Consider the following 14,693-nt stretch of genomic DNA (forward strand, 5'->3'; position numbering starts at 1 on the left):
CCTGTAGAATTTTTTTAACGTCGCCTATCAAGATTTTTAAGGGTAAAAGTTTGACGCCATGCCACGAGCGGGCGCAATTTTTAAGCGTGACATGTTGGGTATCATTTTACTCGGCGTAACATTATCTTTCACAATATATAAAAAAATTGGGCCAAATTTATTGTTGTCTTATTTTTTCATTTAAAAAAGTGAATTTTTTCCAAAAAAAGTGCGCTTGTAAGACCGCTGCGAAAATACGGTGTGACAAAAAGTATTGCAATGACTTCCATTTTATTCTCTAGGGTGTTAGAAAAAAAAAATATATAATGTTTGGGGGTTTTAAGTAATTTTCTAGCAAAAAAAAATGGTTTTGTCTCGTAAACACCGACTCTGAAAAACAGGCCCGGGGCTAAAGTGGTTAAGCAACCGCCTTGTAGACGTATTTCGTCTATAGGGCGGTTGCTAACTGGTTAAGAAGGTGCCCCTAATGATAACTTGTTATGTGTATAAAAGACACCTGTCCACAGAATCTTTCTTCCATTCAAACCCACCATCATGGGCAAGACCAAAGAGCTGTCAAAGGACATCAGGGACAATATTGTAGACATGTACAAGGCTGGAATGGGCTACAAGACCATCATTAAGAAGCTTGGTGAGAAGGAGACAACTGTTGGATCGATTATTGGCAAATGGAAGAAATGCAAAATAACAATCACCCTCAGTCTGGAGCTTCATGCAAGAATTTGTCTCATGGGGTAAGGATGATTATGAAAAAAGTGAGGGATCAGCCCAGAGCTACCCAGAATGACACGGGAGGATCTCAAGGCATTTGGGACCACAGTCACCAAACAAACCATTGGTAACACAATACGCCCCCATGGATTTAAATTCTACAGTGCCCGCAAGGTCCGCCTCCTAAAATAGGCACATGTACAGGCCTGTCGGAAGTTTGCCAATGAACATCTTAATGATTCAGAGACGGATTGAGAGGAAGTTCTGTGGTCAGATGAGGCCAAAATTTAGCTCTTTGGCATTAAAGTAGAACCATAGGCAAAACTTTTTTTTTTTCATTTTGAACAGAGTAAGGGAGGGTTATAAAACATACCACCAAGACAGCAAAGGAGTGGCCATGTATACATATACTGTATACATTAGATAGATGCCAATAGTTGATTATGATGAGTAGTGGGGTTTACATCCACTTCAATGCATAGAATGCATTAAGGTAAAAAAAACTTCTGCCTTTAGAATCGCTTTAACCACTTGCTGAGGGCACCATAGCCAAATCCAAATGTCGGCTAGTTCTGGGAGGGCGTACTATGACACGTAAAGGGCCAATGACAGCGGCAATTTACCACTTGTCAACAAACCGACACATGTCCAGTTCATCTCTCTCCTCACACGCGATCGGTACAAAGAGGAGGAAGCAAATATAGCAGCGCAGGTGGGCTGGATCTGAAGTGTCCACAGCGCTAATCTGTGCCAATTCATGTCTCATCCTTGCCACATCAGTGCTCATCCATGCCACATCAGTGGTCACCCGTGCCCCATCAGTGATTATCCATGCCACATCAGTTCTCATTTCGCGCCACATCAGTGCTCATTAATGCCTCATCCATTCCTCAAATGGGCCATATCAGTGCTCATCTATGCCTCATCCATGCCTCATCCATGCAACATCAGTGCTCAGCCATGCCTCATCCGTGCCACATCAGTGCTCAGCCATGCCTCATCCGTGCCACATCAGTGCTTAGCCATGCCTCATCCGTGCCACATCAGTGCTCAGCCATGCCTCATTCGTGCCACATCAGTGCTCAGCCATGCCTCATCCGTGCCACATCAGTGCTCATCCGTGCCTCATCTGTGCCACATCAGTGCTCATCCGTGGTATCTAAAGCTGGCCATACATGGGTTGAACTTTGCTGCTTTAGCGGAGACTAGCTAAATTTCAATCCATGTATGGGCTAGATGGTTGTACACAAGTCAATTTATTGACTTGTGTACAACCAGCCTGTTGGGTTTTTACTGAATGATCAGTGCCACTAGCTTTAGCAGGCAACACTGATCCTTGTATTCTGCCAGCAAGGAAGGCTCACTGCTGGCAGAATACAATAGCTCAGCAGGAGTGGTTCGTAGCTCGTCCACATCTAATTTGTGGATGGCAGAAGCAGTTGATTTTTTATTTTGGTTCAACCTACTGGTTGAGTGAAAAAATATGAATCATGTATGGTTAGCCTGAGATTAATAATGAGACAGAGCACTTTGAAAGGGGAGGGGCTGTAATTAAAAGATCCTCCATAGTAGATCTGCATAGGGAAGTTGCTAAGGGCCCAATTCCCCATGTGCCTGTGAACTTGACGTGTGATCTGTTTATTAATAGGTAATCACGCAGGGCACCCATGGGAAAGCACCAATGCACTGTGTGTCAGCAGTATCCTAGCCCTGCTGTGGAGTACATTCTTAGTACAGCACTGTAGAACTGAGGGGGGACCATAAGAAAGGCCAAACATTTCTTTTGGGACCTCAAACTATGTACCTAAGTCAATGGATGTACTTACTCAGAACTGCAAGAAAAATATCAATTACATTTTAACCCATTACACATATGAGTATCATTTTGCAAGCATTTACTTTTGTGCCATATAACCAATCAAACAGCAAACACACAATGAACCCTAATTAAGTCAGTATTGCATACAAATAGGGATGAAACAAATAATCGATTATGAAAATAGTAATCCAATAGTTTCAGAAATTGATTAATCAGCCAGCCAATTAGTTGACTGTAACGGAATGAACCGGGACAAACAGAGACTTTGGAAGGATGAGGGGTACTCCTGTGCCAGCGTCATTAATAACTCTTATGTCTAGGGTCACCTTATGTCCGATAGGGCCATAGGGTGACTGAGAAATTATATTCTAAATTACAGGACAGGGGACATTACTGATAGCTCATATTGCAGGAGATATTGCAAAGTGTTGGTTTATTCTATGACTCATCTCGCTGTGTAGACTGTTGACATGCTAATTGAGTCTGGTCCAGGATCTCTCATTATGTATGCTAAATACTGTTGTGTGTGTGGAATGGAACTTGTCAAGCTGTATGTGGAGACAGAACGCCTGTCTAAAGATGTGGATTGAGAAGAAATCATTGTGTGATGGTGTTTTGTTTGAATTCTGTTAATGAAGGAATGTGACTTCTCAGGTGGAGTGATTAGATCATGATAATTATAGGCTGGCGCCGACATGTCTGGAATGTTTAGCAATTAGCCATCTAAAGGTGTATTGAAGCTACCCCCAGGGTGTGATGTGTGGGTGGAGAGTTTGATTGTTCCTGTGATCACTGAAGCATGCCTTGAAAACTGTATATAAACTTGAGAGCTAATCATTAAAGTCGTCTTGCATTTGAAACCAGTAACGGAGCAAGTCTCGTTATTCTGGGAAATGGGATGTCTGATTGCTGTTGGACGGTTGGAGTGTCAGATGAGCTGTCATGGGTTAATGGAAGGTCGTAAACGGTGGTGACCGTTACATTGACCTACATACAGAATGCAATATTTGTTTACATATCAGGTATTACAGTGTAGCACACATAAAGCTCAGTACACCGTCCATACATGTCAGCAAGTGCCTGAGAACTTCTGAGTGTGTGAGGAGCAATGCCTCATGGGACATATAGTCCTGGGAAGGAAGTGAGGGGTTCTAAAGGCAGAAGTTTTCTTTGCTATAGGGGCGCTCTATATTATACTTTGCAGCTTGCTATTGGGACACTCTGAAGGCAGGAGGAGACAGAAGCATCAGTGGTGGACCCTAGAAGAGGAGGATACAGGCTGCTCTGTGCAAAACTATTACACAAAGTATAACATGATTGTTGTTTTTTAACAAAAAAAAAAAACAAGGACTTTAAAGACTCAGGGAAGATCAGCATCTGAACCCAGAGAAGGTGGAGACTGATAGACTAGAGGTAACAGAAGAGATTACAATTACATTTAAAAATAAACTTTTACCAGTATTGTGCATTATATTTAAAATTATTATATCCATGGAAAAAAAAAAATCTCAGCTTTTAGTACATAGTTACATAGTAGATGAGGTTGAAAAAAGACACAAGTCCATCAAGTCCAACCTGTGTGTGTGTGATTATATGTCAGTATTACATTGTATATCCCTGTATGATGTGGTCGTTCGGGTTCTTATCTAATAGTTTCTTGAAACCATCGATGCCCCCCTCTGAGACCACCGCATGTGGAAGGGAATTCCACATCCTCGCGGCTCTTCTGCAATAATATAAAATATTTATATCTTCCTTACACCCTTCATATAGCTTTATGTCTGACTCCTTGTTAAAATGCCCATATATCCTACTTCTGGGTGTATTTTTTATTTTTTTACATACAAGTAATATATTATTACTTTCACTGTTCCACAGTAAAAAAAAAATGGACCCCTTATAGTAGCGATTATTTGCTGTTTTTGTACTATAAATGGCTATTTTTTTTTTTAACCCCATTATGACAGGTGATACAAAAAAAAGCATGCTGCTGTTACTAAACGTCTTGGGTCTGGTTCACACCTATGAGTTTTTGGTGCTTTTTTTAGAAACGCACTACAGTTCATGTAACAGGGTTTCCTATGGAGCACGTTCACATCTATGATTTTTTTAGCTGCTGCGAATTTGGAAAGGGTCAATGACTTTTTTCAACACAAAACTGTGCTTTTTTGGTTTATTATACTTCAATGATGAAGCTGCAGAAAACCATGTATTGTGTTTTTGCAGCAATTTGTGTTTTTTTAACCTGCCCAACAAAAAATTGGCCAAAAAAAAAGCATAAAAAAATCCAAAAAACACAAATCACAGCAAAATCACTTGTGCAAAAATCAAAACGCACAGAAAAAAGAACTGCAGAAACAGATTAAAAGCAAACTGCATAGGTGTGTTCCTGGGCCTTATGCTGGCCATACAGATCAATTTTCAGACATGAATATTCATACGAATAATCTTTGTACATTCACTGAATGAAAGAATGTTGTTTGAAATTTACACTTGCTTTTAACATTCTGTTTTAAAATGAATGTAATTTCTGAATGAAAACCACATATACCAGTGGTTCTCAACCATCTAGTGCCGTGACCCCTTGATAAAATTTCCAAGATGTGGGGAGTGGACCCCTAACAGTAAAATGATTTTTGTAGCGTGGGTTGTCAGCAAGGCAAGACAAGTAATTTGCGCCCCTAACCCATGGATATTTAGCGCTCCCTAAGTCCCTTCCACTCGTAAAGGTTGAGAACCACTGACATATACTGTCTAAAAATGCCTTTGACCAAGAAGTTTTCTATTATTTTAAAATGTTGCCGTCACTGGTTGAAAACAAACCCCATTTTACCCCACTAACGATTAGAAAATCGAACAAACGTTCTTAAAATTACATTTTTTTTTTAACGAATAGAATATATTACAGATCTGTTTGAAAATCTGCAAAAGAGTAACTTTTTTTTCTTTAAATAAAAAAAAAAATTATCCGAGTCTGATGATATTTACCAGATTCAACCTCTAAGGTCGGGTACTAACGAGCAAACATGTACGATAAACCGGTCCGTCGGACCGTTTTCACCGTACATGTCTGCCAGAGGGCTTCTGTACGATGGCTGTGCTAACCATCGTACAGAAGTCCGCGCGTAAACAATACGTGGGGCGTGTCCGCGTCGTCGCGGCGATGACGCGGCGACGTGGGCGGGCCTGCCATTTAAAGGCTTCCACGCATGCGTCAAAGTCATTCGACGCATGCGAGGGACGGCGGGCGCTCGGACATGTACGGTAGGTCTGTACTGACGACCGTACATGTCCGAGCGGGCAGGATTCCAGCGGACGGTTTTAAAACACGTCCACGAATATTTGCCCGCTGGGAAAAGGCCCGCTCGTGCCTACACACGACCGAACATGTATGCTGAAACTGGTCCGCGGACCAGTTTCAGCATACATGTTTGGTCGTGTGTACGGGGCCTAATAGTATATACATTTTATCTCTTCTGACTGTTATTCTCAGAGTGGATTACAGAATTTTCTACCTAACCATATAGTTGGTTATTTATATTTACCACCAAGATATTTAATTTAATATATTTGAAAAAAAAAATGGGGTTTGTCCTACTATGTTTTGCAATCTTTTTCATCCTTGATTTCCTTTTTATATATTCTGTTTTCTGTTCTGTTCTGACCACTTGACCTCCAGAAGGTTTTGCCCCCTTAATGACAAGGGCGTTTTTTGCTATTCAGCACTGTGCTACTTTAAATGGCAATTGCGTGGCCATGCAACATTGTACGCAAATACAATTTTTATCAAAATTGTGAAAAAGAAAAAAAAAATATACAATTAGAATATCAAAATTTTCATATCTTCTTTAATTTAAACCAAAATGTATTCTGTTACATGTCTTTGGTAAAAGAAAAATTCCAATAAGTGTATATTATTTGGTTTGTGCAAAAGTTATTGTGTTTAAAAAACTATGGTATATATACCATATATAATAATATAACACTGTGATCACTCCATTGAGATCCCTCCAGGGTTCCCTAGTGGATAGCCTGCTTGACAGAATACTAATTCTAACCAATTTATCACCCATCAGTGGGTCCATCACTCCAGTAATACACTCTGGTCCTATACCTATTAATGTAGCTTTACTGTATTTAACCACTTCCCGTCCGGCCTACAGCAAAATGACAGCCGGGCAGTGGTTCAGTTATCCTGACTATACTGTAACACCGGTGCTGGTGCGCATCACTGCGATCGGTGGTGCGGTGTGTCAGTCTGACACACCGATCTCGGTAAAGAGCTTCCACGTGATAAGCCATGTTCAATCATGGCTGATCACAGTATAAACAGGAAGAGCGAGTAGAGGAGAGCCGATCGGCTGCTTTTCTGACAGGGGGGGTATATGCTGATTGTTTATCAGCGCAGTCCCCCCTCGGATGCCGCCCAGAACCACCAGGATGGCCACCACACTGGACCACCAGGTATGCCCCCCTAGACCACCAGGAACATGCCAATTTGTGCCCAGGCAGCTGCCAATCAATGCCCAGACAGCTGCCAAACAGTGCCCACCCACAATGCCTACCAGTGCCAACAGGGATGCCCATCAGTGCCACATACATTATCAGTGCCACCCAGCAGTGCCGCTCATCAGTGCCACCCATAAGTATCAATCATTGCAGCCTTTAGTGCCCAGTGTCACCCATCAGTGCCACCCATGAGTGCCCATCAGTGCCGCCTATCAATGCCCATCAGTGCTGCATATCAGTGCCACCCATCAGTGCCGTCTACCAGTGCCCATCAGTGCCACATATCAGTGCCCATCAGTGCCACCGTATCTGTGCTGTTTTATCAGTGCCCATCAGTGAAGGAGAAGACTTACTTATTTACAAAATGTATAACAGAAACAAAAAGAAAAACGTTTTTTTTTTTCAAGATTTTCAGTCTTTTTTTATTTGTTTGGCAAAATATAAAAACCGTCAGAGATCAAATACCACCAAAAGAAAGCTCGATTTGTGGGAAAAAAATGATAAAAATTCTGTTTGGGTACAGTGTAGCATGACCACGCAATTGTCATTTAAACAGTGACAGTGCAGAAAGCTAGAAATTGGCTTGGGAAGGAAGGGGGTGTAAGTGCCTGGTATTGAAGTAGTTAGGCAAAGGTCCAGAAATTCTGCCATTCTAAAAAATCTATAATTTTTTTTTTTAACATTCATGGAGTAAAACAGGGTAACATGACAAAATATGAAAGCTGCATATACAGCATGTTTCGAGCTACTGAGGGAAACGTTAGCAAAATCCATAATGAAGTTATTATTAGAAAGGGAAATGCAAACATTCAGAACATTACACAATATGAAGCATAAAAAAAAAACTATAAAACTAAAAAACTAGGACATATTTCCACATGTAGAAAAGAAGCAAAATATTTGTATTTTATCTACAGCATGCTACAGTTAGAACAAACTAATCTAAACTATGCAAGTTATTAATCATTACCCTAACTTAGTGTTTTCAGAGGAAATGAAGGTCAAGTAAATAGGGATTTAATAATTAAATAAGATAAATCAAGATTACAATGAATTACCTGGTTTGATCCTGCTGTAGCGTGTTGGGGTCTGGAATAAAAAATCGTACTCTGAAGAAGAGAAAGCAAGGAAATCCTCCTATATGGAAATATCAATAGCAAAAGGAAAGAAGGTTTAATAATATTAAAGTTAGATTTAGAACTATTAAGGGTCTGTGTGCACGAGGAGCATTGCTCCAACTCTATTAATACATTTCTTGTTTCTGAAATGGCAGTGTAAAAAAAAACTTTAACCACTTGAAGACCTGCATACTACGCACAACATGTTGAACCCACCTTGACCAGATTTCATTCTGAACAACAGTATTCCTGGACAAAATTCCTTGCGTTTATTTTGTGCATATTTGTGAATACATGAGTAAACTAAATTCCAGCTCTCAAGAATGGAATTTTACCTCTTTAAATTTACATTTTTGCACATATTCATGCATATTTGCACGTCTACATGCCTAAAATACTGACCAGCAACTCAGATTTCTGTATTTTTTATTTTTTTTTACTCAGGCACACTCTATATAAATAATTTATCTGCAGCTTTTAGACGTAGCTAATAACAATGTAACTTTTTTTTTTACATTGTATTTACCTCCACCAAACCTGAGAAAAATATATATCATTCCTCTAAATAGGCCTTTATAAGGCTGGATTCACACCTATGCAGTTTTAGTGCTTTTTGCAGATTTTCACTACAATCCATGTAACATGGTTTCCTATGAAATATTTTCCGTAGTGCAAATCTTCAAAATGCAAAAAGCACTAAAAATGCATAGGTGTGAATCCAGCCTAAAGGCCCATACACGATCCAAAAATCGGACGAAAAATTCAGATTTCGACCCGATTGTACGATAATCGGATCGTTGGTACAGTGCTTTCGAGAGCCAATCATTACAGTCCATCTGATATTATTCAATCGAAAAAGCATTGAAATTTTCCTCATACGATACCAGATCATACGATTTTCGTTTAGTCAGTACAGTTGTCACCCGAAAATACAATACAAATACACTACAACACGACATCACTTCTGATTTTTTTTTTCTGTCCTACGAGAATTTTCGTGACTTTAGTAACCTATTCAATTTCTACTTACGACTAGTAAGCGAAAAAAAGTCAAATGATTTGTCGTACGATTTTCGGATCGTGTGTACGGGGGCATTAGGCTTAACAAAAGTTGTGGCAAATGTTTTTGTTTTGTTTAAGATAAAATAAGAGGAAAAGATATTCCAGTCCAGGCGACAATAGATTTACCATATAAGAAGTGAGGATGAAATCTCCAAGAGCAACACAAACTGAAATAAAAATGATCTTTTTCAGCACAGTAGTGTAAATGGCAGCTTTATATTGCGGTCTAAATTCCTTTTGCAGATTTTACCTCACTTCATTGTCATTAGTGTGAGGATAATTTCTCGAATGGAGCATTGGATAGCAGGAAACATCAGAAAAAGAAAAAAAAAATCAAAAAGATTGTTATGGTGATGGTATATGGTGGGATAGGCCACTATTCACAAACAATTCTCTCAATCCGTGTTTTGCATGAGACAACTGGGGCTTTAGTTAAATAGGAACTCTCCCCCCCCCCTTGCTATTTTTGCTGTGGCATCCACAATAACATGCTAACACACCCAAGAAATCCAGAGGCGTTTGCTGGTGATCCACCGCTGCACACCAGGGCTTATGCCACTATCATCCTCTGGTGTCAGCGGGAGCAAGCTGTCCTGGTCCTTGCACCTGGCTTCCTGATGACGAGTTACTGCACATGCTTATTTTTGGTAGAATGCCCCAAAGCCTCCTAGGATGTTTGGATTTCCCAGGAAGCTGTGGGTGGCTAAGAGGGTAAACCATTCTCACCTAGGCAAGAATCCTGGTGTCCTGGTAAGGGAACCTTACATTAAAAACAAATTTGGGAAAATAGGTAAATATGCTGATGGTTCGCCTTTACTCCCTAAAGACTAGAATTAATTATTATGGCCATCGGAGGTTCACATCAGGATATTATCAAACTTGAAAAAAAATCATGTCAGTGAAGCCCAATCATTCCCTCCATTTAGCAGCTGAGGAAAGAGTTAAAGAGCTTTGAGGTAAAATTGTGTCATTGTTAGCCAGAAATGTTGCTGGGATGATGGCTGCAACTACAGGCAGCTTTTGTATGGACAGGCAGCTTTTATCACCATCTATTCTAATGGAGATATCTGTCCAGCTATGGGTCCCTTGAGAAACACTGCACTAGACAGCAAATTATAAAGAATCTGTATTGCCTACCAAACTCTGCATGTCAAGGTCCCAAGTTGCCAGGGACAGCAGTGCTTTTTGTTATCGTTGTATAGTGAGTGCTAGGATATGGGTTATGGATTTGAAAGCACACTGGAAATAATGGGGCACAGGTAATACTTAAAACTGCTATTGAGCTTGCTATATCAGACTTACCTTTTAGCTGTTTTCGAATTGGTTTGTTGGGTTCCAACCATTTCTAAAATTAAGCATGCACACATTAGAGATACAGGATATAAAATATAGGATATAAAATACAGGATATAAAATAATTAATGAAAAAAATTAAACTTTTAAAACTGTATATACAGTGAATCCTGTTAGTATTAACAGCCCTTCACTTTTTCCACATTTTGGTATGTTACAGCCCTATTCCAAAATGGATTACGTTTATTATTTTCCTCATAATTCTAAAAACAATGATGACAACATGAAAGAGGTTGGTTTGAAATCTTTCTAAATTTATTAAAAATAAAAAACGAAGAAAAATGTACATAAGTATTCACAGCCTTTGCCATGACACTCAAAAATAAGCTCAGGTGCATCCTGTTTCCACGGATCATCCTTGAGATGTTTCTATAACTTGACTGGAGTCCATCTGTGGTAAATTCAGTTGACTGGACATGATTTGGAAAGGCACACACCTGTCTATATAAGGTCTCACAGTTAAAAGTGCATCTCAGAGCACAAACCAAGCCATGAAGTCCAAGAAATTGTCTGTAGACCTCTGAAGCCTCGTACACACGACCGAGGAACTCGACGGGCAAACACATCGTTTTGCTCATTGAGTTCCTTGTTAGGCTGTCGAGGAACTCGACAAGGCAAGTTTCTTCATTCCCGTCGAGGGAAAAGAAGACATGCTCTCTTTCTGGCTCGACGGGATCCTCGACAGTTTCCTCGTCGAAAAATGTACACACGACCGGTTTCCTCGGCAAAAAAAAAAATCCCAGTAAGTTTCTTGCTGGTTTTTGCAGAGAAACTCGGTCGTGTGTACGAGGCCTGAGACAGGATTGTATCAAGGCACAGATCTGTATAAGGGTACAGATGTCTGCAGCATTGAAGGTCCCAATGAGCACAGTGGCCTCCATCATCTATAAATGGAAGAAGTTCTGAACCACCAGGACTCCTAGGCCGCCGGGCCAAGCCGAGCAATAGGGGGAGAAGGGCCTTAGTCATGGAGGCGACCAAGAACCAAATGAGCTACTCTGACAGAGCTCCAGCGTTTCTCTGTGGAGAGGGGAGAACCTTCCAAAAGAACAACCATCTCTGCAGCACTCCACCAATCAAACCTGTGTGGTACAGTGGCCAGACAAAAGCCACTCCTCAGTAAAAGGCACATGACAGCTTGCCTGGAGTTTGCCAAAAAGGCACCTGAAAGACTCTCAGACCATGAGAAACCAAATTCTCTGGTTTGATGAAACAAAGATTTAACTCTTTTTGGCATGAATGGCAAGCGTCAAGTCTGGAGGAAACCAGGCACCACTCATCACCAGGTCAATACCATCCCTACAGTGAAGCATGGTGGTGGCAGCATCATGCTGTGGGGATGTATTTCAGCGGCAGGAACTGGGAGTCTAGTCAGGATCAAGGGAAAGATGAATGGAGCAATGTACAGACTCTATCTTTGCTGAAAACCTGTTGCAGAGCGCTCTGGACCACAGACTGAGCCAAAGGTTGATCTTCCAACAGGACCCTAAGCACACAGCCAAGATAATAAAGGAGTGGCTATGGGACAACTCTATAAATGTCATTGCGAAGCCCAGATTTGAACCCGATTTGAACATCTTTGGAGAGATCTGAAAATGGCTGTGCATGTAACCTGTTGGAGCTTGAGAGGTCCTGCAGTGAAGAATGGGAGAAAATGCCCAAAAACAGGTGTGCCAAGCTTGTAGCATCATACTCAAAAAGACTTGAGGCTGTAATTGTTGCCAAAGGTGATTCAACAAAGTATTGAGCAAAGGCTGTGAATGCTTATATGCATGTGTTTTTTTTTTTGTTTTTTTTTTAATACATTTTCAAAGATTTCAAACAAACGTCTTTCACATTGTCATTATGGGGCATTGTTTGTAAAATTTTGAGGAAAATAATTAATTGAATCCATTTTGGAATAAGGCTTTAACAACAAAATGTGGAAAAAGTGAAGCGCTGTGAATATTTTCTGTATGCACTGTAAATTGATGTGCCGATTGTTGCTAGTTATTTTATCTCTTATTTTGGAGGAGATAAGATGCCAAATCTGGTCAAATGAGTCACCTTTTCCCACTTTGGAAAACTGAAATGGTAAATGGTTACAATGAGTACAAAAAATGTCAATGGAAATAAAATAAGGACTTTCATTAGGTCATTCCAAAACCTCTCAATTGCTCTTTTTAAACGGTTTCCTCATGGATTTTTTTAATATGTTCACATTATTGTGTAAAAACATACTTTCCAGTTCAGCATCGACTTTTGGACAGATTATCTCACATTCCCATCAAGTACCCTTTGATACTATACAGAATTCATACCTGACACGATGACTACAAGCTTCCCAGACACTAAAGTAGCAAACCATAACATTTCTATCACTATGCTTCACAGTTGGTATGAGATTCTTCTCTTAAAATGCTGTCTTCAGTTTTCTACAAACATGTCTACTCTTAGGCCTCATACACACGACAGAGATTCTCGGCAGAATTCGCTGAGAAACTCGGTCAAAACCCGGATTCTGCCGAGAATCTCTGTCGTCTGTACAGTTTTGGCTCGATGGAGCCGCCGAGGAACTCGACGAGAAAATAGAGAACATGTTCTCTATTTTCTCGTTGTCCTCGCTCTTCTATGGGAGAAGCCGGCCCGCCGAGCTCCTCGGCGGCTTCATCCCAAAACTCGACGAGGAACTCGACGTGCCAAGCACGTCGAGTTCCTCTGTCGTGTGTACGGGGCCTCACTGTAGGCAAACAACTTCTACTTTAGATACATCAGTCCACAGCACATTATTACAGAAGCCCTAGACTTTGCCTGCATTTCTAAATGCAAAATGTAGTACTGCTCTAATGTACATTGTGGGCAGCAAAAGGCTTTTTTGGGCACACATCCAATGCAGGTAGAATTCGTGCAAACCATTTCTGATTGTGGATGCAGGCACTTTGACACCAACTGTTGCAAGTTATAGTACCCTAAAAAAGTATTCATACCCCCTTAACATTTTCCACATTTTGTCATGTTACAACCAAAAAGGTAAATGTATTTTATTGGGATTTTATGTGCTAGACCAACACAAAGTGGCACACAATTGTGAAGTGAAATGATAAATGGTTTTCAAATTTTTTAAGAAATAAATATCTGAAAAGTGTGGCATGCATTTGTCCTCTGCACCCTTTCCTCTGCTACCCCCCAACTAAAATCTAATGTAACCAATTGCCTTCAGAAGTCACCTAATTAGTAAATAGAGTCCACCTGTGTGTAATTTAATCTCAGTATAAATACAGCCGTTTTGTTAATACACCAGAGATGTGTTAGAGAACCTTAGTGAACAAACAGCATCATGAAGGCCAAGGAACACACCAGAAAGGTCAGAAATAAAGTTGTGAAGAAGTCTAAAGCAGGGTTAGGTTATAAAAAATATCCCAAGCGTTTAACATCTTATGGAGCACTGTTCAATCCATCATCTGAAAATTGACAGAGTATGGCACAACTGCAAACCTACTAAGACATGGCCGTTCACCTAAAATGACAGGCTGGGCAAGAAGAGCATTCATCAGAAAAGCAGCCAAGAGGTCCATGGTAACTCTCAGCTCAGATCAACAGCTCAGGTGGGAGAATATCCACAGGACAACGATTAGTCATGACTCCACAAATCTGGCCTTTATGGAAGAGTGGCAAGAAGAAAGCCATTGTTGAAAGAAAGCCATAAGAAGTCCTGTTTGCAGTTTGGGAGAAGCCATGTGGGGGATACAGCAAACATGTCGAAGAAGTTGCTCTGGTCAGATGATACAAAAATTTGACTTTTTGGCCTAAAAGCAAAAACGCTATGTGTGGCGGAAAACTAATATTGCACATCACCCTGAAGACACCATCCATGCATGGTGGTAGCATCATCATGTTGCGGGGATGCTTTTCTTCAGCGGGGACAGGGAAGCAGGTCAATGTTGATGGGAAGATGGATGGTGCCAAATACAGGGCAATCTTAGAAGAAAACCTGCAAAAGACTTGAGACTGGGGTGAAGGTTCACCTTCCAGTAGGACAACAACCCTAAACATACAGCCAGAGCTACAATGGATTGGTTTGATCAAAGCATATTCATGTTTTAGAATGGCCAAAAGCCTAGACCTAAATCCATTGAGAATCT

General features: G+C 40.5%; 1 protein-coding gene across 1 annotated transcript in view; it reads right to left on the minus strand.

The window, feature by feature from the left end:
* Positions 1 to 14,693, minus strand: part of PTPN3 (protein tyrosine phosphatase non-receptor type 3) — a 268,489-nt gene that overhangs the window by 139,206 nt on the left and 114,590 nt on the right. The window contains exons 4-5 of the mRNA XM_040353487.1: positions 10,522 to 10,564; positions 8,098 to 8,176 (exon numbers count right to left, since the gene is read on the minus strand). Of these exons, the coding sequence (XP_040209421.1) occupies positions 8,098 to 8,176; positions 10,522 to 10,564 (122 nt within the window). The remainder of the gene's footprint in view (positions 1 to 8,097; positions 8,177 to 10,521; positions 10,565 to 14,693) is intronic.

Source organism: Rana temporaria, chromosome 5 (genome assembly GCF_905171775.1).
Source record: "Rana temporaria chromosome 5, aRanTem1.1, whole genome shotgun sequence".
NCBI classification, from domain to species: Eukaryota; Metazoa; Chordata; class Amphibia; order Anura; family Ranidae; genus Rana; species Rana temporaria.